Source organism: Pleurodeles waltl, chromosome 5 (genome assembly GCF_031143425.1).
Source record: "Pleurodeles waltl isolate 20211129_DDA chromosome 5, aPleWal1.hap1.20221129, whole genome shotgun sequence".
Taxonomy (NCBI): Eukaryota; Metazoa; Chordata; class Amphibia; order Caudata; family Salamandridae; genus Pleurodeles; species Pleurodeles waltl.
The window spans coordinates 70,349,486-70,374,462 of NC_090444.1; the positions used below are offsets into that span (position 1 = coordinate 70,349,486).

A 24,977-nucleotide genomic window follows, 5' to 3' on the forward strand; every position below is an offset into this window, starting at 1 on the left:
CCGGAGTTACAGGTGGAGGCGAGGGAGGAGGTGTTACCTTTTGTGTTGTGTCTTGCTGAGGAGTAAACTGAAGCGTTCTCTTTCGTTTGACAGGTGGAAGGGTACTGATCTTCCCAGTCCCCTGCTGAATAAAGATACGCTTTTGCGTGTGATCCACGTCAGTGGATTGCAGTTCTTGTTCAAATCTATGTTTCTTCAGTTGAGAAGACATAGAATGCTCTTCGGTATAGGAGCCAGAAACAGGGTCTGATGTTGCTCTTTTCGGCTCCGAAAGCCCTGTCGATTGTTTTTTCGGCTCCGAGGTAACCTTCCTCTTTTTCTGTGCCGAAAATTCTTGGCCTCTATGGTCTTCGGCGCCACTGTCTCGGCGTCGATCGGTGTCGACACCGAACTCTCGGTGTCGATGCTTCTGTTTAGCACTCTCTCGGTCCCGAGGAGGCTGCGTGCCGGTGTCTCGACCGAAGTCGGACGATCTCGACACTGAATGGGCCTTTTTCGGTGCCGATTGTTGGTCACCGAGAATTTGGGTGGAGCCATGGCCGGTTGGCAGTGGCGTCCCCTGGGCCTTCTTTCCTTTTTTAAGGTTTGATCTCGACGTCTTACTCACAGTTCTTGTAGAGTGTAGCTCGTCGGAGTCTGAATCCTGGATGGAAAAGGATTCCTCCTGTTCTTCTTCTGTCTCGAACTGTCGACGCTCTTTCGGCGTGGACGCCATCTGCAGTCTTCTCGCTCGACGGTCGCGCAGAGTTTTTCGGGACCGGAACGCCCGACAGGCCTCGCAGGATTCTTCACTGTGCTCGGGTGACAGGCACAGATTACAGACCGAGTGCAGGTCCGTATAAGGATATTTGTTGTGGCATTCGGGGCAGAATCGAAACGGGGTCCGATCCATCGGCGTTGTCCTCCACGCGGTCGGGCCGACTAGGCCCCGACGGGGTGCCGAAATCTACCCCGAAGGGCACCGAAGCGCTTCGATGTTCAACGCGTCGTCGTATGTGTCTATCTCTAACCGGATCGCAACGATACCGTCGAAAATCTTCCGTCTTCAGCTATCTTTCCGTTCCGAAACTCGGAGCGACATGAACACGTCCGAACCCGATGGCGGAAAGAAAACAATCGAAGATGGAGTCGACGCCCATGCGCAATGAGCACAGAAGGTGGAGTCACTCGGTCCCGTGACTCGAAAACACTTCCTCGAAGAAAAACAACTTGTAACACTCCGACCCAACACCAGATGGCGAGCTCATGCATACCATGTGTATCTACAGCGACAGATGCCATCGAACATATCTTTTCTTAGTTTATTTTAAGAACCACAGGTTCAAATTCTACATGTAATATCTCATTCGAAAGGTATTGCAGGTAAGTACTTTAGGAACTTTAAATCATAAAAATTGCATGTATACTTTTCAAGTTATTCACAAATAGCTGTTTTAAAAGTGGACACTTAGTGCAATTTTCACAGTTCCTAGGGGAGGTAAGTTTTTGTTAGTTTTACCAGGTAAGTAAGACACTTACAGGGTTCAGTTCTTGGTCCAAGGTAGCCCACCGTTGGGGGTTCAGAGCAACCCCAAAGTCACCACACCAGCAGCTCAGGGCCGGTCAGGTGCAGAGTTCAAAGTGGTGCCCAAAACACATAGGCTAGAATGGAGAGAAGGGGGTGCCCCGGTTCCGGTCTGCTTGCAGGTAAGTACCCGCGTCTTCGGAGGGCAGACCAGGGGGGTTTTGTAGGGCACCGGGGGGGGACACAAGCCCACACAGAAATTTCACCCTCAGCAGCGCGGGGGCGGCCGGGTGCAGTGTAGAAACAAGCGTCGGGTTTGTAATGGAAGTCAATGGGAGATCTAGGGATCTCTTCAGCGCTGCAGGCAGGCCAGGGGGGGGTTCCTCGGGGAAACCTCCACTTGGGCAAGGGAGAGGGACTCCTGGGGGTCACTTCTCCAGTGAAAGTCCGGTCCTTCAGGTCCTGGGGGCTGCGGGTGCAGGGTCTCTCCCAGGCGTCGGGACTTAGGATTCAAAGAGTCGCGGTCAGGGGAAGCCTCGGGATTCCCTCTGCAGGCGGCGCTGTGGGGGCTCAGGGGGGACAGGTCTTGGTACTCACAGTCTTAGAGTAGTCCTGGGGTCCCTCCTGAGGTGTTGGATCGCCACCAGCCGAGTCGGGGTCGCCGGGTGCAGTGTTGCAAGTCTCACGCTTCTTGCGGGGAGCTTGCAGGGTTCTTTAAAGCTGCTGGAAACAAAGTTGCAGCTTTTCTTGGAGCAGGTCCGCTGTCCTCGGGAGTTTCTTGTCTTTTCGAAGCAGGGGCAGTCCTCAGAGGATGTCGAGGTCGCTGGTCCCTTTGGAAGGCGTCGCTGGAGCAGGATCTTTGGAAGGCAGGAGACAGGCCGGTGAGTTTCTGGAGCCAAGGCAGTTGTCGTCTTCTGGTCTTCCTCTGCAGGGGTTTTCAGCTAGGCAGTCCTTCTTCTTGTAGTTGCAGGAATCTAATTTTCTAGGGTTCAGGGTAGCCCTTAAATACTAAATTTAAGGGCGTGTTTAGGTCTGGGGGGTTAGTAGCCAATGGCTACTAGCCCTGAGGGTGGGTACACCCTCTTTGTGCCTCCTCCCAAGGGGAGGGGGTCACAATCCTAACCCTATTGGGGGAATCCTCCATCTGCAAGATGGAGGATTTCTAAAATTTAGAGTCACTTCAGCTCAGGACACCTTAGGGGCTGTCCTGACTGGCCAGTGACTCCTCCTTGTTTTTCTCATTATTTTCTCCGGCCTTGCCGCCAAAAGTGGGGCCTGGCCGGAGGGGGCGGGCAACTCCACTAGCTGGAGTGTCCTGCTGGGTTGGCACAAAGGAGGTGAGCCTTTGAGGCTCACCGCCAGGTGTGACAATTCCTGCCTGGGGGAGGTGTTAGCATCTCCACCCAGTGCAGGCTTTGTTACTGGCCTCAGAGTGACAAAGGCACTCTCCCCATGGGGCCAGCAACATGTCTCGGTTTGTGGCAGGCTGCTAGAACTAGTCAGCCTACACAGATAGTCGGTTAAGTTTCAGGGGGCACCTCTAAGGTGCCCTCTGGGGTGTATTTTACAATAAAATGTACACTGGCATCAGTGTGCATTTATTGTGCTGAGAAGTTTGATACCAAACTTCCCAGTTTTCAGTGTAGCCATTAGGGTGCTGTGGAGTTCGTGTTTGACAAACTCCCAGACCATATACTCTTATGGCTACCCTGCACTTACAATGTCTAAGGTTTTGTTTAGACACTGTAGGGGTACCATGCTCATGCACTGGTACCCTCACCTATGGTATAGTGCACCCTGCCTTAGGGCTGTAAGGCCTGCTAGAGGGGTGTCTTACCTATACTGCATAGGCAGTGAGAGGCTGGCATGGCACCCTGAGGGGAGTGCCATGTCGACTTACTCGTTTTGTCCTCACTAGCACACACAAGCTGGCAAGCAGTGTGTCTGTGCTGAGTGAGAGGTCTCCAGGGTGGCATAAGACATGCTGCAGCCCTTAGAGACCTTCCTTGGCATCAGGGCCCTTGGTACTAGAAGTACCAATTACAAGGGACTTATCTGGATGCCAGGGTCTGCCAATTGTGGATACAAAAGTACAGGTTAGGGAAAGAACACTGGTGCTGGGGCCTGGTTAGCAGGCCTCAGCACACTTTCAATTGTAAACATAGCATCAGCAAAGGCAAAAAGTCAGGGGGCAACCATGCCAAGGAGGCATTTCCTTACACAACCCCCCCCCAAACGAAAGAGGATGAGACTAACCTTTCCCAAGAGAGTCTTCATTTTCTAAGTGGAAGAACCTGGAAAGGCCATCTGCATTGGCATGGGCAGTCCCAGGTCTGTGTTCCACTATAAAGTCCATTCCCTGTAGGGAGATGGACCACCTCAACAGTTTAGGATTTTCACCTTTCATTTGCATCAGCCATTTGAGAGGTCTGTGGTCAGTTTGAACTAGGAAGTGAGTCCCAAAGAGGTATGGTCTCAGCTTCTTCAGGGACCAAACCACAGCAAAGGCCTCCCTCTCAATGGCACTCCAACGCTGCTCCCTGGGGAGTAACCTCCTGCTAATGAAAGCAACAGGCTGGTCAAGGCCATCATCATTTGTTTGGGACAAAACTGCCCCTATCCCATGTTCAGAGGCATCAGTCTGCACAATGAACTGCTTAGAATAATCTGGAGCTTTTAGAACTGGTGCTGAGCACATTGCTTGTTTCAGGGTGTCAAAGGCCTGTTGGCATTCCACAGTCCAGTTCACTTTCTTGGGCATTTTCTTGGAGGTGAGTTCAGTGAGGGCTGTCACAATGGATCCATATCCCTTCACAAACCTCCTGTAATACCCAGTCAAGCCAAGGAATGCCCTGACTTGAGTCTGGGTTTTTGGAGCTACCCAGTCCAGAATAGTCTGGATCTTGGGTTGGAGTGGCTGAACTTGGCCTCCACCTACAAGGTGGCCCAAGTAAACCACAGTTCCCTGCCCTATCTGGCATTTGGATGCCTTGATAGAGAGGCCTGCAGATTGCAGAGCCTTCAAAACCTTCTTCAGGTGGACCAGGTGATCCTGCCAGGTGGAGCTAAAGACAGCAATATCATCAAGATAAGCTGTGCTAAAGGATTCCAAGCCAGCAAGGACTTGATTCACCAACCTTTGGAAGGTGGCAGGGGCATTCTTTAAACCAAAGGGCATAACAGTAAACTGATAATGCCCATCAGGTGTGGAGAATGCTGTTTTCTCTTTTGCTCCAGGTGCCATTTTTATTTGCCAGTACCCTGCTGTCAAGTCAAAGGTACTTAAGAATTTGGCAGCACCTAATTTATCTATGAGCTCATCAGCTCTTGGAATTGGATGAGCATCTGTCTTGGTGACAGAATTGAGCCCTCTGTAGTCCACACAAAACCTCATCTCTTTCTTTCCATCTTTGGTGTGAGGCTTGGGGACTAAGACCACTGGGCTAGCCCAGGGGCTGTCAGAGCGCTCAATTACTCCCAATTCCAGCATCTTGTGGACTTCCACCTTGATGCTTTCCTTAACATGGTCAGACTGTCTAAAGATTTTGTTCTTGACAGGCATGCTGTCTCCTGTGTCCACATCATGGGTACACAGGTGTGTCTGACCAGGGGTTAAGGAGAAGAGTTCAGGAAACTGTTGTAGGACTCTCCTACAATCAGCTTGCTGTTGGCCAGAGAGGGTGTCTGAGTAGATCACTCCATCTACTGTGCCATCTTTTGGGTCTGATGACAGAAGATCAGGGAGAGGTTCACTCTCTGCCTCCTGATCCTCATCTGTTACCATCAACAGATTCACATCAGCCCTGTCGTGGAAGAGCTTAAGGCGGTTCACATGGATCACCCTCTTGGGGCTCCTGCTTGTGCCCAGGTCCACCAGGTAGGTGACCTGACTCTTCCTTTCTAGTACTGGGTAAGGGCCACTCCATTTGTCCTGGAGTGCCCTGGGGGCCACAGGCTCCAGAACCCAGACTTTCTGCCCTGGTTGGAACTCAACCAGTGCAGCCTTTTGGTCATACCAAAACTTCTGGAGCTGTTGGCTGGCCTCAAGGTTTTTGGTTGCCTTTTCCATGTACTCTGCCATTCTAGAGCGAAGGCCAAGTACATAGTCCACTATGTCCTGTTTAGGCTCATGGAGAGGTCTCTCCCAGCCTTCTTTAACAAGGGCAAGTGGTCCCCTTACAGGATGACCAAACAGAAGTTCAAAGGGTGAGAATCCTACTCCCTTCTGTGGCACCTCTCTGTAAGCGAAAAGCAGACATGGCAAGAGGACATCCCATCTCCTTTTGAGCTTTTCTGGGAGCCCCATGATCATGCCTTTTAATGTCTTGTTGAATCTCTCAACCAAGCCATTAGTTTGTGGATGGTATGGTGTAGTGAATTTATAAGTCACTCCACACTCATTCCACATGTGCTTTAGGTATGCTGACATGAAGTTGGTACCTCTGTCAGACACCACCTCCTTAGGGAAACCCACTCTGGTAAAGATACCAATGAGGGCCTTGGCTACTGCAGGGGCAGTAGTCGACCTAAGGGGAATAGCTTCAGGATACCTGGTAGCATGATCCACTACTACCAGGATATACATATTTCCTGAGGCTGTGGGAGGTTCTAGTGGACCAACTATGTCCACACCCACTCTTTCAAAGGGAACCCCCACCACTGGAAGTGGAATGAGGGGGGCCTTTGGATGCCCACCTGTCTTACCACTGGCTTGACAGGTGGGGCAGGAGAGGCAAAACTCCTTAACCATGTTGGACATATTGGGCCAGTAGAAGTGGTTGACTAACCTCTCCCACGTCTTGGTTTGTCCCAAATGTCCAGCAAGGGGAATGTCATGGGCCAATGTTAGGATGAACTTCCTGAACAGCTGAGGCACTACCACTCTCCTAGTGGCACCAGGTTTGGGGTCTCTGGCCTCAGTGTACAGGAGTCCATCTTCCCAATAGACCCTATGTGTTCCATTTTTCTTGCCTTTGGACTCTTCAGCAGCTTGCTGCCTAAGGCCTTCAAGAGAGGGACAGGTTTCTTGTCCCTTACACAGCTCCTCCCTTGAGGGTCCCCCTGGGCCTAAGAGCTCAACCTGATAAGGTTCAAGCTCCAAAGGCTCAGTTCCCTCAGAGGGCAGAACTTCTTCCTGAGAAGAGAGGTTCCCTTTCTTTTGCTGTGTTGCAGTTGGTTTCCCAACTGACTTTCCTGTTCTCTTGGTAGGCTGGGCCATTCTTCCAGACTCCAGCTCTACTTGTTCACCCTGTGCCTTGCACTGTGCTCTTGTTTTCACACACACCAGTTCAGGGATACCCAGCATTGCTGCGTGGGTTTTTAGTTCTACCTCAGCCCATGCTGAGGACTCCAGGTCATTTCCAAGCAGACAGTCCACTGGGATATTTGAGGAGACCACCACCTGTTTCAGGCCATTGACCCCTCCCCATTCTAAAGTAACCATTGCCATGGGATGTACTTTTCTCTGATTGTCAGCGTTGGTGACTGTGTACGTTTTTCCAGTCAGGTATTGGCCAGGGGAAACCAGTTTCTCTGTCACCATGGTGACACTGGCACCTGTATCCCTCAGGCCCTCTATTCTAGTCCCATTAATTAAGAGTTGCTGTCTGTATTTTTGCATGTTAGGCGGCCAGACAGCTAGTGTGGCTAAATCCACCCCACCCTCAGAAACTAGAGTAGCTTCAGTGTGGACCCTGATTTGCTCTGGGCACACTGTTGATCCCACTTGGAGACTAGCCATACCAGTGTTACCTGGATGGGAGTTTGGAGTGGAACCTTTCTTGGGACAGGCCTTGTCTCCAGTTTGGTGTCCATGCTGTTTACAGCTATGACACCAGGCCTTTTTGGGATCAAAGTTTTTACCCTTGTACCCATTGTTTTGTGAAGAGGCTCTGGGCCCACCCTCCTGTGCAGGTTTTTGGGGGCCTGTAGAAGACTCTTTACTATTTTTAGTTTTGGTTGTCTCATCACCCTTCCCCTGGGGAGTCTTTGTGACCCCTTTCTTTTGGTCACCCCCTGTTGAAGTCTTGGACACCCTTGTCTTGACCCAATGGTCCGCCTTCTTTCCCAATTCTTGGGGAGAAATTGGTCCTAGGTCTACCAGATGCTGATGCAGTTTATCATTGGAACAATTACTCAATAGGTGTTCTTTCACAAATAAATTGTACAGCCCATCATAATTACTTACACCACTGCCTTGAATCCAACCATCTAGTGTTTTCACTGAGTAGTCTACAAAGTCAACCCAGGTCTGGCTCGAGGATTTTTGAGCCCCCCTGAATCTAATCCTATACTCCTCAGTGGAGAATCCAAAGCCCTCAATCAGGGTACCCTTCATGAGGTCATAAGATTCTGCATCTTGTCCAGAGAGTGTGAGGAGTCTATCCCTACACTTTCCTGTGAACATTTCCCAAAGGAGAGCACCCCAGTGAGATCTGTTCATTTTCTGGTTACACAAGCCCTCTCAAAAGCTGTGAACCATTTGGTGATGTCATCACCATCTTCATATTTAGTTACAATCCCTTTAGGGATTTTCAACATGTCAGGAGAATCTCTGACCCTATTTATGTTGCTGCCACCATTGATGGGTCCTAGGCCCATCTCTTGTCTTTCCCTTTCTATGGCTAGGATCTGTCTTTCCAAAGCCAATCTTTTGGCCATCCTGGCTAACTGGATGTCCTCTTCACTGGGGCTATCCTCAGTGATTTCAGAGGTGTTGGTCTCTCCTGTGAGGGAACCAGCATCTCTGACTATTATTTTTGGAGTCAGGGTTTGAGTGACCCTGTTCTCCCTAGATAGGACTGGTAGGGGGGAATTGTCCTCCAAGTCACTATCCTCTTCCTCTGAGTTGCCACCCTCAGAGGGGTTGGCCTTTTCAAACTCTGCCAAAAGCTCCTGGAGCTGTATTTTGGTAGGTTTGGGGCCCATTGTTATTTTCTTTATTTTACAGAGTGACCTTAGCTCCCTCATCTTAAGATGGAGGTAAGGTGTGGTGTCGAGTTCCACCACAGTCACATCTGTGCTAGACATTTTGCTTCTAAAAGTTGGAATACTTTTTAAGAATCTACAACTGGTTCTAGAATCTAATTCAAACTTTTACAAACTTTTAAACTCTAAAAGAAATGCTAAACAGGATCTAACACAAGGCCCTAGCAGGTCTTTTAAGAATTTAGAAAACTTTTCAAATTGCAAAAATCAATTTCTAATGACAATTTTGGAATTTGTCGTGTGATCAGGTATTGGCTGAGTAGTCCAGCAAATGCAAAGTCTTGTACCCCACCGCTGATCCACCAATGTAGGAAGTTGGCTCTGTATGTGCTATTTCAAAGTAAGGAATAGCATGCACAGAGTCCAAGGGTTCCCCTTAGAGGTAAAATAGTGGTAAAAATAGATAATACTAATGCTCTATTTTGTGGTAGTGTGGTCGAGCAGTAGGCTTATCCAAGGAGTAGTGTTAAGCATTTGTTGTACATACACATAGACAATAAATGAGGTACACACACTCAGAGACAAATCCAGCCAATAGGTTTTTGTATAGAAAAATATCTTTTCTTAGTTTATTTTAAGAACCACAGGTTCAAATTCTACATGTAATATCTCATTCGAAAGGTATTGCAGGTAAGTACTTTAGGAACTTTAAATCATAAAAATTGCATGTATACTTTTCAAGTTATTCACAAATAGCTGTTTTAAAAGTGGACACTTAGTGCAATTTTCACAGTTCCTAGGGGAGGTAAGTTTTTGTTAGTTTTACCAGGTAAGTAAGACACTTACAGGGTTCAGTTCTTGGTCCAAGGTAGCCCACCGTTGGGGGTTCAGAGCAACCCCAAAGTCACCACACCAGCAGCTCAGGGCCGGTCAGGTGCAGAGTTCAAAGTGGTGCCCAAAACACATAGGCTAGAATGGAGAGAAGGGGGTGCCCCGGTTCCGGTCTGCTTGCAGGTAAGTACCCGCGTCTTCGGAGGGCAGACCAGGGGGGTTTTGTAGGGCACCGGGGGGGGACACAAGCCCACACAGAAATTTCACCCTCAGCAGCGCGGGGGCGGCCGGGTGCAGTGTAGAAACAAGCGTCGGGTTTGTAATGGAAGTCAATGGGAGATCTAGGGATCTCTTCAGCGCTGCAGGCAGGCAAGGGGGGGGTTCCTCGGGGAAACCTCCACTTGGGCAAGGGAGAGGGACTCCTGGGGGTCACTTCTCCAGTGAAAGTCCGGTCCTTCAGGTCCTGGGGGCTGCGGGTGCAGGGTCTCTCCCAGGCGTCGGGACTTAGGATTCAAAGAGTCGCGGTCAGGGGAAGCCTCGGGATTCCCTCTGCAGGCGGCGCTGTGGGGGCTCAGGGGGGACAGGTCTTGGTACTCACAGTCTTAGAGTAGTCCTGGGGTCCCTCCTGAGGTGTTGGATCGCCACCAGCCGAGTCGGGGTCGCCGGGTGCAGTGTTGCAAGTCTCACGCTTCTTGCGGGGAGCTTGCAGGGTTCTTTAAAGCTGCTGGAAACAAAGTTGCAGCTTTTCTTGGAGCAGGTCCGCTGTCCTCGGGAGTTTCTTGTCTTTTCGAAGCAGGGGCAGTCCTCAGAGGATGTCGAGGTCGCTGGTCCCTTTGGAAGGCGTCGCTGGAGCAGGATCTTTGGAAGGCAGGAGACAGGCCGGTGAGTTTCTGGAGCCAAGGCAGTTGTCGTCTTCTGGTCTTCCTCTGCAGGGGTTTTCAGCTAGGCAGTCCTTCTTCTTGTAGTTGCAGGAATCTAATTTTCTAGGGTTCAGGGTAGCCCTTAAATACTAAATTTAAGGACGTGTTTAGGTCTGGGGGGTTAGTAGCCAATGGCTACTAGCCCTGAGGGTGGGTACACCCTCTTTGTGCCTCCTCCCAAGGGGAGGGGGTCACAATCCTAACCCTATTGGGGGAATCCTCCATCTGCAAGATGGAGGATTTCTAAAAGTTAGAGTCACCTCAGCTCAGGACACCTTAGGGGCTGTCCTGACTGGCCAGTGACTCCTCCTTGTTTTTCTCATTATTTTCTCCGGCCTTGCCGCCAAAAGTGGGGCCTGGCCGGAGGGGGCGGGCAACTCCACTAGCTGGAGTGTCCTGCTGGGTTGGCACAAAGGAGGTGAGCCTTTGAGGCTCACCGCCAGGTGTGACAATTCCTGCCTGGGGGAGGTGTTAGCATCTCCACCCAGTGCAGGCTTTGTTACTGGCCTCAGAGTGACAAAGGCACTCTCCCCATGGGGCCAGCAACATGTCTCGGTTTGTGGCAGGCTGCTAGAACTAGTCAGCCTACACAGATAGTCGGTTAAGTTTCAGGGGGCACCTCTAAGGTGCCCTCTGGGGTGTATTTTACAATAAAATGTACACTGGCATCAGTGTGCATTTATTGTGCTGAGAAGTTTGATACCAAACTTCCCAGTTTTCAGTGTAGCCATTAGGGTGCTGTGGAGTTCGTGTTTGACAAACTCCCAGACCATATACTCTTATGGCTACCCTGCACTTACAATGTCTAAGGTTTTGTTTAGACACTGTAGGGGTACCATGCTCATGCACTGGTACCCTCACCTATGGTATAGTGCACCCTGCCTTAGGGCTGTAAGGCCTGCTAGAGGGGTGTCTTACCTATACTGCATAGGCAGTGAGAGGCTGGCATGGCACCCTGAGGGGAGTGCCATGTCGACTTACTCGTTTTGTCCTCACTAGCACACACAAGCTGGCAAGCAGTGTGTCTGTGCTGAGTGAGAGGTCTCCAGGGTGGCATAAGACATGCTGCAGCCCTTAGAGACCTTCCTTGGCATCAGGGCCCTTGGTACTAGAAGTACCAATTACAAGGGACTTATCTGGATGCCAGGGTCTGCCAATTGTGGATACAAAAGTACAGGTTAGGGAAAGAACACTGGTGCTGGGGCCTGGTTAGCAGGCCTCAGCACACTTTCAATTGTAAACATAGCATCAGCAAAGGCAAAAAGTCAGGGGGCAACCATGCCAAGGAGGCATTTCCTTACACTATGCCAATGCTTGACTGAAATGAATGTGGTTCCCACGTTGGAAAATTCAACCTGATGAATAGAGGGTGACCTCTGCCCGCCTTCTTTTTCTTAAGTGAGGTGATGGGTCAGCGGTCACCAATCTGCTTCTTAGCCCACCTCTTCCCTTCAACTTCTTTCGGTCATTCTAGTCGTCCCACTCTTTCACTTTTTCGTCTAATCATTCCCTAGTCCATCTTACCTGATAGCCATAACCATTACCCTGCCTCTACTGTTTCCGACACATTTTAACTAGCGCTGTCGCCCAGTCCTCCCTTGCTGCCCGCTAATCTCCTCTTGCTGCATATGTACAGGTGGGTAGCAGCTACATATATACTTTTAAAACACTGCAGCAACCTTTTCCCCACAGCTGTCTCTTGCAAAGTAAATTTGCCTATAATTCCTAATTATAATAAGGTTGTATGTATGTGTAGAACAAACCTGGGATTCAATACCTGCTCCGTTGTCTTCTCAAAACTGTACATTTTTCATCAAAAATTATTTTTACATTCAGGTATTTTACCAAAATGGAGAATGATCAGCCTGAGTACATTAGACCAGTAGTCTCCATTTTGGTTTGTTTCTGAATCAACTTATTGCTCTCATGCACTACCATGCCTAACACATGCTGCCACTGGTAAGACATTAAACACCACAAGTCCCTCTGAAAGGAAAGCACCCAACAGTCACCGCCAACCCAAAAACACTACATAAAGTTACTCACCTCCATCCAAAGTGACACATTGTCCATTTTGAGATCAGAAAAGGTGTCATTCAGATACAGCTTGAGCCCAGCGGCACAGGCTGCAATTGGTGTCAACATGCTGGCGTTATCAGAAGATGCTCCGACAAAGATAGCAAAGTCACATCGAGCCCCGGATTCAGCCAACTGAAAAGGGAAATATTGGGTCACAAAGTGATCGGCCAATGAAAAGCAAGCAAGGTGAATACACAGGTATTTCACTTCAAATGTCCAACGAATGATCTTTTAAGGGGAAAGTTTGCAGAATGCAATATTAGCCTATCTACTACTCAGATCTGTGAAACAAGCAGAGGAAATGGAAGGAAAAGTAAAGAAGACGTAATGCTGCAATTTGGCATATGTGACTATTCTTTCCAAGTGATCGTCTATTGCTCCACTTGCTTGTGACAGGACAAAGCAAGGTTAAAGAAGAGGCAGAAGCTTTCACACTGAATTATTAAGAAAGACACAGCAACAGATTGTATCTACACGTGGGGAAGGAGTGGCTCGATCATGCACAATCTTAACAGACTATCTGGAAAAGGCCCTGCCTCTCAAAACAATAAAAACAAAGACAGCACATCCCTCTAATATTCATACCTTATGTGCCAGCGAGAAGGAAGCAGAGTCTATGATGGCAGGGGAGGTGTTGGGCATAGCGCACACCATGGTGACACCGCCTGCTAATGCCGCTGCTGTGCCAGAAGAAAAGTCTTCTTTATGCGTGGCGCCGGGTTCACGGAGGTGGACATGCACATCAATGAAACCTGTAGAAAGAGACAATGAGAGTAAGAAAGACCAGGAGCAGAGAAGACTTGAAACTCCCATCCTGGATGGCCTGGAAAGGATTGCTCAATACTGGGATAATCATGTCCATCAAATAAAGTGGCTCACGTGCTACGTTTGGTGCAAGAGGCAGATACTAGATCAGTGTCAAAAGTTCTCTCTCTGAGCACAAAGAGAAACACAATGTGTAGGGAACTGGGCTTTTTGTTGCAGTAACCCCCCCCGTCCCAACTTTATGCCTGGTGTAAGGAAATGCCTCCTTGGCATGGTTGCCCCCTGACTTTTTGCCTTTGCTGATGCTATGTTTACAATTGAAAGTGTGCTGAGGCCTGCTAACCAGGCCCCAGCACCAGTGTTCTTTCCCTAACCTGTACTTTTGTATCCACAATTGGCAGACCCTGGCATCCAGATAAGTCCCTTGTAACTGGCACTTCTAGTACCAAGGGCCCTGATGCCAAGGAAGGTCTCTAAGGGCTGCAGCATGTCTTATGCCACCCTGGAGACCTCTCACTCAGCACAGACACACTGCTTGCCAGCTTGTGTGTGCTAGTGAGGACAAAACGAGTAAGTCGACATGGCACTCCCCTCAGGGTGCCATGCCAGCCTCTCACTGCCTATGCAGTATAGGTAAGACACCCCTCTAGCAGGCCTTACAGCCCTAAGGCAGGGTGCACTATACCATAGGTGAGGGTACCAGTGCATGAGCATGGTACCCCTACAGTGTCTAAACAAAACCTTAGACATTGTGAGTGCAGGGTAGCCATAAGAGTATATGGTCTGGGAGTCTGTTTTACACGAACTCCACAGCACCATAATGGCTACACTGAAAACTGGGAAGTTTGGTATCAAACTTCTCAGCACAATAAATGCACACTGATGCCAGTGTACATTTTATTGTAAAATACACCACAGAGGGCACCTTAGAGGTGCCCCCTGAAACTTAACCGACTATCTGTGTAGGCTGACTAGTTTTAGCAGCCTGCCACAAACCGAGACATGTTGCTGGCCCCATGGGGAGAGTGCCTTTGTCACTCTGAGGCCAGTAACAAAGCCTGCACTGGGTGGAGATGCTAACACCTCCTCCAGGCAGGAGTTGTCACACCTGGCGGTGAGCCTCAAAGGCTCCCCTCCTTTGTGCCAACCCAGCAGGACACTCCAGCTAGTGGAGTTGCCCGCCCCCTCCGGCCAGGCCCCACTTTTGGCGGCAAGGCCGGAGAAAATAATGAGAATAACAAGGAGGAGTCACTGGCCAGTCAGGACAGCCCCTAAGGTGTCCTGAGCTGAAGTGACTCTAACTTTTAGAAATCCTCCATCTTGCAGATGGAGGATTCCCCCAATAGGGTTAGGATTGTGACCCCCTCCCCTTGGGAGGAGGCACAAAGAGGGTGTACCCACCCTCAGGGCTAGTAGCCATTGGCTACTAACCCCCCAGACCTAAACACGCCCTTAAATTTAGTATTTAAGGGCTACCCTGAACCCTAGAAAATTAGATTCCTGCAACTACAAGAAGAAGGACTGCCTAGCTGAAAAACCCCTGCAGAGGAAGACCAGAAGACGACAACTGCCTTGGCTCCAGAAACTCACCGGCCTGTCTCCTGCCTTCCAAAGATCCTGCTCCAGCGACGCCTTCCGAAGGGACCAGCGACCTCGACATCCTCTGAGGACTGCCCCTGCTTCGAAAAGACAAGAAACTCCCGAGGACAGCGGACCTGCTCCAAGAAAAGCTGCAACTTTGTTTCCAGCAGCTTTAAAGAACCCTGCAAGCTCCCCGCAAGAAGCGTGAGACTTGCAACACTGCACCCGGCGACCCCGACTCGGCTGGTGGAGATCCGACACCTCAGGAGGGACCCCAGGACTACTCTGATACTGTGAGTACCAAAACCTGTCCCCCCTGAGCCCCCACAGCGCCGCCTGCAGAGGGAATCCCGAGGCTTCCCCTGACCGCGACTCTTTGAATCTAAAGTCCCGACGCCTGGGAGAGACCCTGCACCCGCAGCCCCCAGGACCTGAAGGACCGGACTTTCACTGGAGGAGTGACCCCCAGGAGTCCCTCTCCCTTGCCCAAGTGGAGGTTTCCCCGAGGAACCCCCCCCTTGCCTGCCTGCAGCGCTGAAGAGATCCCTAGATCTCCCATTGACTTCCATTACAAACCCGACGCCTGTTTCTACACTGCACCCGGCCGCCCCCGCGCCGCTGAGGGTGAAATTTCTGTGTGGACTTGTGTCCCCCCCGGTGCCCTACAAAACCCCCCTGGTCTGCCCTCCGAAGACGCGGGTACTTACCTGCAAGCAGACCGGAACCGGGGCACCCCCTTCTCTCCATTCTAGCCTATGCGTTTTGGGCACCACTTTGAACTCTGCACCTGACCGGCCCTGAGCTGCTGGTGTGGTGACTTTGGGGTTGCTCTGAACCCCCAACGGTGGGCTACCTTGGACCAAGAACTGAACCCTGTAAGTGTCTTACTTACCTGGTAAAACTAATCAAAACTTACCTCCCCTAGGAACTGTGAAAATTGCACTAAGTGTCCACTTTTAAAACAGCTATTTGTCAATAACTTGAAAAGTATACATGCAATTTTGATGATTTGAAGTTCCTAAAGTACTTACCTGCAATACCTTTCGAATGAGCTATTACATGTAGAATTTGAACCTGTGGTTCTTAAAATAAACTAAGAAAAGATATTTTTCTATATAAAAACCTATTGGCTGGATTTGTCTCTGAGTGTGTGTACCTCATTTATTGTCTTGTGTATGTACAACAAATGCTTAACACTACTCCTTGGATAAGCCTACTGCTCGACCACACTACCACAAAATAGAGCATTAGTATTATCTATTTTTACCACTATTTTACCTCTAAGGGGAACCCTTGGACTCTGTGCATGCTATTCCTTACTTTGAAATAGCACATACAGAGCCAACTTCCTACATTGGTGGATCAGCGGTGGGGTACAAGACTTTGCATTTGCTGGACTACTCAGCCAATACCTGATCACACGACAAATTCCAAAATTGTCATTAGAGATTGATTTTTGCAATTTGAAAAGTTTTCTAAATTCTTAAAAGACCTGCTAGGGCCTTGTGTTAGATCCTGCTTAGCATTTCTTTTAGAGTTTAAAAGTTTGTAAAAGTTTGAATTAGATTCTAGAACCAGTTTTAGTTTCTTAAAAAGTATTCCAACTTTTAGAAGCATAATGTCTAGCACAGATGTGAATGTGGTGGAACTCGACACCACACCTTACCTCCATCTACAGATGAGAGAGCTAAGGTCACTCTGTAAACTAAAGAAAATAGCAATGGGCCCCAAACCTACCAAAGTACAGCTCCAGGAGCTTTTGGCAGAGTTTGAAAAGGCCAACCCCTCTGAGGATGGCAACTCAGAGGATGAAGATAGTGACTTGGAGGGAAATTCCCCCCCTCCAGTCCTACTTAGGGAGAGCAGGGCTTCTCAAGCCCTGACTCCACAAATAATAGTCAGAGATGCTGGTTCCCTCACAGGAGGGACCAACAACTCTGAAATCACTGAGGATAACTCCAGTGAAGAGGACATCCAGTTAGCCAGGATGGCCAAAAGATTGGCTTTGGAAAGACAGATCCTAGCCATAGAGAGGGAAAGACAAGAGATGGGCCTAGGACCCATCAATGGTGGCAGCAATATAAATAGGGTCAGAGATTCTCCTGACATGTTGAAAATCCCCAAAGGGATTGTAACTAAATATGAAGATGGTGATGACATCACCAAATGGTTCACAGCTTTTGAGAGGGCTTGTGTAACCAGAAAAGTGAACAAATCTCACTGGGGTGCTCTCCTTTGGGAAATGTTCACAGGAAAGTGTAGGGATAGACTCCTCACACTCTCTGGACAAGATGCAGAATCTTATGACCTCATGAAGGGTACCCTGATTGAGGGCTTTGGATTCTCCACTGAGGAGTACAGGATTAGGTTCAGGGGGGCTCAAAAATCCTCGAGCCAGACCTGGGTTGACTTTGTTGACTACTCAGTGAAAACACTAGATGGTTGGATTCAAGGCAGTGGTGTAAGTAATTATGATGGGCTGTACAATTTATTTGTGAAAGAACACCTGTTAAGTAATTGTTTCAATGATAAACTGCATCAGCATCTGGTAGACCTAGGACCAATTTCTCCCCAAGAATTGGGAAAGAAGGCGGACCATTGGGTCAAGACAAGGGTGTCCAAGACTTCAACAGGGGGTGACCAAAAGAAAGGGGTCACAAAGACTCCCCAGCAGAAGGGTGATGAGACAACCAAAACTAAAAATAGTAAAGAGTCTTCTACAGGCCCCCAAAAACCTGCACAGGAGGGTGGGCCCAGAGCCTCTTCACAAAACAATGGGTACAAGGGTAAAAACTTTGATCCCAAAAAGGCCTGGTGTCATAGCTGTAAACAGCATGGACACCAAACTGGAGACAAGGCCTGTCCCAAGAAAGGTTCCACTCCAAACTCCCATCCAGGTAACACTGGTATGGCTAGTCTCCAAGTGGGATCAACAGTGTGCCCAGAGCAGATCAGGGTCCACACTGAAGCTACTCTAGTTTCTGAGGGTGGGGTGGATTTAGCCACACTAGCTGTCTGGCCGCCTAACATGCAAAAATACAGACAGCAACTCTTAATTAATGGGACTAGAATAGAGGGCCTGAGGGATACAGGTGCCAGTGTCACCATGGTGACAGAGAAACTGGTTTCCCCTGGCCAATACCTGACTGGAAAAACTTACACAGTCACCAACGCTGACAATCAGAGAAAAGTACATCCCATGGCAATGGTTACTTTAGAATGGGGAGGGGTCAATGGCCTGAAACAGGTGGTGGTCTCCTCAAATATCCCAGTGGACTGTCTGCTTGGAAATGACCTGGAGTCCTCAGCATGGGCTGAGGTAGAACTAAAAACCCATGCAGCAATGCTGGGTATCCCTGAACTGGTGTGTGTGAAAACAAGAGCACAGTGCAAGGCACAGGGTGAAAAAGTAGAGCTGGAGTCTGGAAAAATGGCCCAGCCTACCAAGAGAACAGGAAAGTCAGTTGGGAAACCAACTGCAACACAGCCAAAGAAAGGGAACCTCTCTTCTCAGGAAGAAGTTCTGCCCTCTGAGGGAACTGAGCCTTTGGAGCTTGAACCTTATCAGGTTGAGCTCTTAGGCCCAGGGGGACCCTCAAGGGAAGAGCTGTGTAAGGGACAAGAAACCTGTCCCTCTCTTGAAGGCCTTAGGCAGCAAGCTGCTGAAGAGTCCAAAGGCAAGAAAAATGGAACACATAGGGTCTATTGGGAAGATGGGCTCCTGTACACTGAGGCCAGAGACCCCAAACCTGGTGCCACTAGGAGAGTGGTAGTGCCTCAGCTGTTCAGAGAGTTCATCCTAACATTGGCCCATGACATTCCCCTTGCTGGACATTTGGGACAAACCAAGACGTGGGAGAGGTTAGTCAACCACTTCTACTGGCCCAATATGTCCAACATGGTTAAGGAGTTTTGCCTCTCCTGCCCCACCTGTCAAGCCAGTGGTAAGACAGGTGGGCATCCAAAGGCCCCCCTCATTCCACTTCCAGTGGTGGGGGTGCCCTTTGAAAGAGTGGGTGTGGACATAGTTGGTCCACTGGAACCTCCCACAGCCTCAGGAAATATGTATATCCTGGTAGTAGTGGATCATGCTACCAGGTATCCTGAAGCTATTCCCCTTAGGTCGACTACTGCCCCTGCAGTAGCCAAGGCCCTCATTGGTATCTTTACCAGAGTGGGTTTCCCTAAGGAGGTGGTGTCTGACAGAGGTACCAACTTCATGTCAGCATACCTAAAGCACATGTGGAATGAGTGTGGAGTGACTTATAAATTCACTACACCATACCATCCACAAACTAATGGCTTGGTTGAGAGATTCAACAAGACATTAAAGGGCATGATCATGGGGCTCCCAGAAAAACTCAAAAGGAGATGGGATGTCCTCCTGCCATGTCTGCTTTTCGCTTACAGGGAGGTACCACAGAAGGGAGTAGGGTTCTCACCCTTTGAACTTCTGTTTGGTCATCCTGTAAGGGGACCACTTGCCCTGGTTAAAGAAGGCTGGGAGAGACCTCTCCATGAGCCTAAACAGGACATAGTGGACTATGTACTTGGCCTTCGCTCTAGAATGGCAGAGTACATGGAAAAGGCAACCAAAAACCTTGAGGCCAGCCAACAACTCCAGAAGTTTTGGTATGACCAAAAGGCTGCACTGGTTGAGTTCCAACCAGGGCAGAAAGTCTGGGTTCTGGAGCCTGTGGCTCCCAGGGCACTCCAGGACAAATGGAGTGGCCCTTACCCAGTGCTAGAGAGGAAGAGTCAGGTCACCTACCTGGTGGACCTGGGCACAAGCAGGAGCCCCAAGAGGGTGATCCATGTGAACCGCCTTAAGCTCTTCCATGACAGGGCTGATGTGAATCTGTTAATGGTAACAGATGAGGATCAGGAGGCAGAGAGTGAACCTCTCCCTGATCTTCTGTCATCAGACCCAAAAGATGGCACAGTAGATGGAGTGATCTACTCAGACACCCTCTCTGGCCAACAGCAGGCTGATTGTAGGAGAGTCCTACAACAGTTTCCTGAGCTTTTCTCCCTAACCCCTGGTCAGACACACCTGTGTACCCATGATGTGGACACAGGAGACAGCATGCCTGTCAAGAACAAAATCTTTAGACAGTCTGACCATGTTAAGGAAAGCATCAAGGTGGAAGTCCACAAGATGCTAGAATTGGGAGTAATTGAGCGCTCTGACAGCCCCTGGGCTAGCCCAGTGGTCTTAGTCCCCAAACCTCACACCACAGATGGAAAGAAAGAGATGAGGTTTTGTGTGGACTACAGAGGGCTCAATTCTGTCACCAAGACAGATGCTCATCCGATTCCAAGAGCTGATGAGCTCATTGATAAATTAGGTGCTGCCAAATTTCTAAGTACCTTTGACTTGACAGCAGGGTACTGGCAAATAAAAATGGCACCTGGAGCAAAAGAAAAGACAGCATTCTCCACACCTGATGGGCATTATCAGTTTACGGTTATGCCCTTTGGTTTAAAGAATGCCCCTGCCACCTTCCAAAGGTTGGTGAATCAAGTCCTTGCTGGCTTGGAGTCCTTTAGCACAGCTTATCTTGATGATATTGCTGTCTTTAGCTCCACCTGGCAGGATCACCTGGTCCACCTGAGGAAGGTTTTGAAGGCCCTGCAATCTGCAGGCCTCTCTATCAAGGCATCCAAATGCCAGATAGGGCAGGGAACTGTGGTTTACTTGGGACACCTTGTAGGTGGAGGCCAAGTTCAGCCACTCCAACCCAAGATCCAGACTATTCTGGACTGGGTAGCTCCAAAAACCCAGACTCAAGTCAGGGCATTCCTTGGCTTGACTGGGTATTACAGGAGGTTTGTGAAGGGATATGGATCCATTGTGACAGCCCTCACTGAACTCACCTCCAAGAAAATGCCCAAGAAAGTAAACTGGACTGTGGACTGCCAACAGGCCTTTGACACCCTGAAACAGGCAATGTGCTCAGCACCAGTTCTCAAAGCTCCAGATTATTCTAAGCAGTTCATTGTGCAGACTGATGCCTCTGAACATGGGATAGGGGCAGTTTTGTCCCAAACAAATGATGATGGCCTTGACCAGCCTGTTGCTTTCATTAGCAGGAGGTTACTCCCCAGGGAGCAGCGTTGGAGTGCCATTGAGAGGGAGGCCTTTGCTGTGGTTTGGTCCCTGAAGAAGCTGAGACCATACCTCTTTGGGACTCACTTCCTAGTTCAAACTGACCACAGACCTCTCCAATGGCTGATGCAAATGAAAGGTGAAAATCCTAAACTGTTGAGGTGGTCCATCTCCCTACAGGGAATGGACTTTATAGTGGAACACAGACCTGGGACTGCCCATGCCAATGCAGATGGCCTTTCCAGGTTCTTCCACTTAGAAAATGAAGACTCTCTTGGGAAAGGTTAGTCTCATCCTCTTTCGTTTGGGGGGGGGTTGTGTAAGGAAATGCCTCCTTGGCATGGTTGCCCCCTGACTTTTTGCCTTTGCTGATGCTATGTTTACAATTGAAAGTGTGCTGAGGCCTGCTAACCAGGCCCCAGCACCAGTGTTCTTTCCCTAACCTGTACTTTTGTATCCACAATTGGCAGACCCTGGCATCCAGATAAGTCCCTTGTAACTGGCACTTCTAGTACCAAGGGCCCTGATGCCAAGGAAGGTCTCTAAGGGCTGCAGCATGTCTTATGCCACCCTGGAGACCTCTCACTCAGCACAGACACACTGCTTGCCAGCTTGTGTGTGCTAGTGAGGACAAAACGAGTAAGTCGACATGGCACTCCCCTCAGGGTGCCATGCCAGCCTCTCACTGCCTATGCAGTATAGGTAAGACACCCCTCTAGCAGGCCTTACAGCCCTAAGGCAGGGTGCACTATACCATAGGTGAGGGTACCAGTGCATGAGCATGGTACCCCTACAGTGTCTAAACAAAACCTTAGACATTGTGAGTGCAGGGTAGCCATAAGAGTATATGGTCTGGGAGTCTGTTTTACACGAACTCCACAGCACCATAATGGCTACACTGAAAACTGGGAAGTTTGGTATCAAACTTCTCAGCACAATAAATGCACACTGATGCCAGTGTACATTTTATTGTAAAATACACCACAGAGGGCACCTTAGAGGTGCCCCCTGAAACTTAACCGACTATCTGTGTAGGCTGACTAGTTTTAGCAGCCTGCCACAAACCGAGACATGTTGCTGGCCCCATGGGGAGAGTGCCTTTGTCACTCTGAGGCCAGTAACAAAGCCTGCACTGGGTGGAGATGCTAACACCTCCTCCAGGCAGGAGTTGTCACACCTGGCGGTGAGCCTCAAAGGCTCCCCTCCTTTGTGCCAACCCAGCAGGACACTCCAGCTAGTGGAGTTGCCCGCCCCCTCCGGCCAGGCCCCACTTTTGGCGGCAAGGCCGGAGAAAATAATGAGAATAACAAGGAGGAGTCACTGGCCAGTCAGGACAGCCCCTAAGGTGTCCTGAGCTGAAGTGACTCTAACTTTTAGAAATCCTCCATCTTGCAGATGGAGGATTCCCCCAATAGGGTTAGGATTGTGACCCCCTCCCCTTGGGAGGAGGCACAAAGAGGGTGTACCCACCCTCAGGGCTAGTAGCCATTGGCTACTAACCCCCCAGACCTAAACACGCCCTTAAATTTAGTATTTAAGGGCTACCCTGAACCCTAGAAAATTAGATTCCTGCAACTACAAGAAGAAGGACTGCCTAGCTGAAAAACCCCTGCAGAGGAAGACCAGAAGACGACAACTGCCTTGGCTCCAGAAACTCACCGGCCTGTCTCCTGCCTTCCAAAGATCCTGCTCCAGCGACGCCTTCCGAAGGGACCAGCGACCTCGACATCCTCTGAGGACTGCCCCTGCTTCGAAAAGACAAGAAACTCCCGAGGACAGCGGACCTGCTCCAAGAAAAGCTGCAACTTTGTTTCCAGCAGCTTTAAAGAACCCTGCAAGCTCCCCGCAAGAAGCGTGAGACTTGCAACACTGCACCCGGCGACCCCGACTCGGCTGGTGGAGATCCGACACCTCAGGAGGGACCCCAGGACTACTCTGATACTGTGAGTACCAAAACCTGTCCCCCCTGAGCCCCCACAGCGCCGCCTGCAGAGGGAATCCCGAGGCTTCCCCTGACCGCGACTCTTTGAATCTAAAGTCCCGACGCCTGGGAGAGACCCTGCACCCGCAGCCCCCAGGACCTGAAGGACCGGACTTTCACTGGAGGAGTGACCCCCAGGAGTCCCTCTCCCTTGCCCAAGTGGAGGTTTCCCCGAGGAACCCCCCCCTTGCCTGCCTGCAGCGCTGAAGAGATCCCTAGATCTCCCATTGACTTCCATTACAAACCCGACGCCTGTTTCTACACTGCACCCGGCCGCCCCCGCGCCGCTGAGGGTGAAATTTCTGTGTGGACTTGTGTCCCCCCCGGTGCCCTACAAAACCCCCCTGGTCTGCCCTCCGAAGACGCGGGTACTTACCTGCAAGCAGACCGGAACCGGGGCACCCCCTTCTCTCCATTCTAGCCTATGCGTTTTGGGCACCACTTTGAACTCTGCACCTGACCGGCCCTGAGCTGCTGGTGTGGTGACTTTGGGGTTGCTCTGAACCCCCAACGGTGGGCTACCTTGGACCAAGAACTGAACCCTGTAAGTGTCTTACTTACCTGGTAAAACTAATCAAAACTTACCTCCCCTAGGAACTGTGAAAATTGCACTAAGTGTCCACTTTTAAAACAGCTATTTGTCAATAACTTGAAAAGTATACATGCAATTTTGATGATTTGAAGTTCCTAAAGTACTTACCTGCAATACCTTTCGAATGAGCTATTACATGTAGAATTTGAACCTGTGGTTCTTAAAATAAACTAAGAAAAGATATTTTTCTATATAAAAACCTATTGGCTGGATTTGTCTCTGAGTGTGTGTACCTCATTTATTGTCTTGTGTATGTACAACAAATGCTTAACACTACTCCTTGGATAAGCCTACTGCTCGACCACACTACCACAAAATAGAGCATTAGTATTATCTATTTTTACCACTATTTTACCTCTAAGGGGAACCCTTGGACTCTGTGCATGCTATTCCTTACTTTGAAATAGCACATACAGAGCCAACTTCCTACACCTGGTATTTGACGCAACTTTGACTGAAGTGCACTGGTTCTCTCCCAACCAGGTTCCCAGTGCCAGTGTTCTTCCCCCCAAAGCTGTCCAACTGGCAAATCCTTAAGCACCCTCTATAAGTCCCAATAAATGGTACCCCAGGTGCCTGGGGTACCGAGGAAGGTCCCTAAGGGCTGCAGCACAAATTGTGCCAAACTAAGGGGCCCCTCACCAAGCACATGACAGGCTGCCGCTGCAGGCAGTGTGTCTTGGTACAGGCAGAAGTGAAAACACAACATGTCACACATCCCTGTGTGCCATGTCCCCCATCACTGCATGTAATATTTGTAAGACACCCCTACAGCAGGCAGACAGCCCTAGGGCAGGGTTCTTAATATTGCATGTGAGGGCATACCTGCAGGAGCAGATTTGCCCCTGTGCTGGTCAGTTCCATTACTACCAGTGCAAGTGACCAGAGAAGCCATTTTAAACCATGCACTGGACACTGGTTGTAGGAAGTTGGCTCTGTATGTACTATTTCAAAGTAAGGAATAGTATGCACAGAGTCCAAGGGTTCCCCTTAGAGGTAAGATAGTGGCAAAAAGAGAATTCTAATGCTCTATTTTGTGGTAGTGTGGTCGAGCAGTAGGCTTATCAAAGGAGTAGTGTTAAGCATTTGTTGTACATACACACAGGCAATAAATGAGGAACACACACTCAAAGACAATTCCAGGCCAATAGGTTTTTGTATAGAAAAATATATTTTCTTAGTTTATTTTAAGAACCACAGGTTCAAATTTTACATGTAATACTTCAAATGAAAGGTATTGCAGGTAGGTACTTTAGGAACTTTGCATAATCCAAACAGTATACACAGTTTTCATATAAATCACATATAGCTATTTTAAAACTAGAAACTTAGTGACATTTTCACAGTTCCTGGGGGGAGTAAGAGTTTGTTAGTTTATGCAGGTAAGTAAACCACCTACGGGGTTCAAGTTTGGGTCCAAGGTAGCCCACCGTTGGGGGTTCAGAGCAACCCCAAAGTTACCACACCAGCAGCTCAGGGCCGGTCAGGTGCAGAGTTCAAAGTGGTGCCCAAAACACATAGGCTTCAATGGAGAAGGGGGTGCCCCGGTTCCAGTCTGCCAGCAGATAAGTACCGCTTCTTTGGAGGGCAGACCAGGGGGGTTTTGTAGGGCACCGGGAGGGACACAAGTTAGCACAGGAAGTACACCTTCAGCAGCACGGGGGCGGCCGGGTGCAGTGTGCAAACAC

At 49.5% G+C, this 24,977-nt stretch overlaps 1 protein-coding gene across 5 annotated transcripts in view; it reads right to left on the reverse strand.

Moving 5' to 3' along the window:
• The window catches only part of CAD (carbamoyl-phosphate synthetase 2, aspartate transcarbamylase, and dihydroorotase), a 617,432-nt gene that overhangs the window by 326,560 nt on the left and 265,895 nt on the right, over nucleotides 1-24,977 (reverse strand). For all 5 annotated transcript variants that reach the window (XM_069233593.1, XM_069233597.1, XM_069233596.1 and 2 more), the window contains exons 28-29: nucleotides 12,847-13,013; nucleotides 12,229-12,393 (exon numbers count right to left, since the gene is read on the reverse strand). In XM_069233593.1, coding sequence (XP_069089694.1) covers nucleotides 12,229-12,393; nucleotides 12,847-13,013 — 332 coding nt within the window. The remainder of the gene's footprint in view (nucleotides 1-12,228; nucleotides 12,394-12,846; nucleotides 13,014-24,977) is intronic.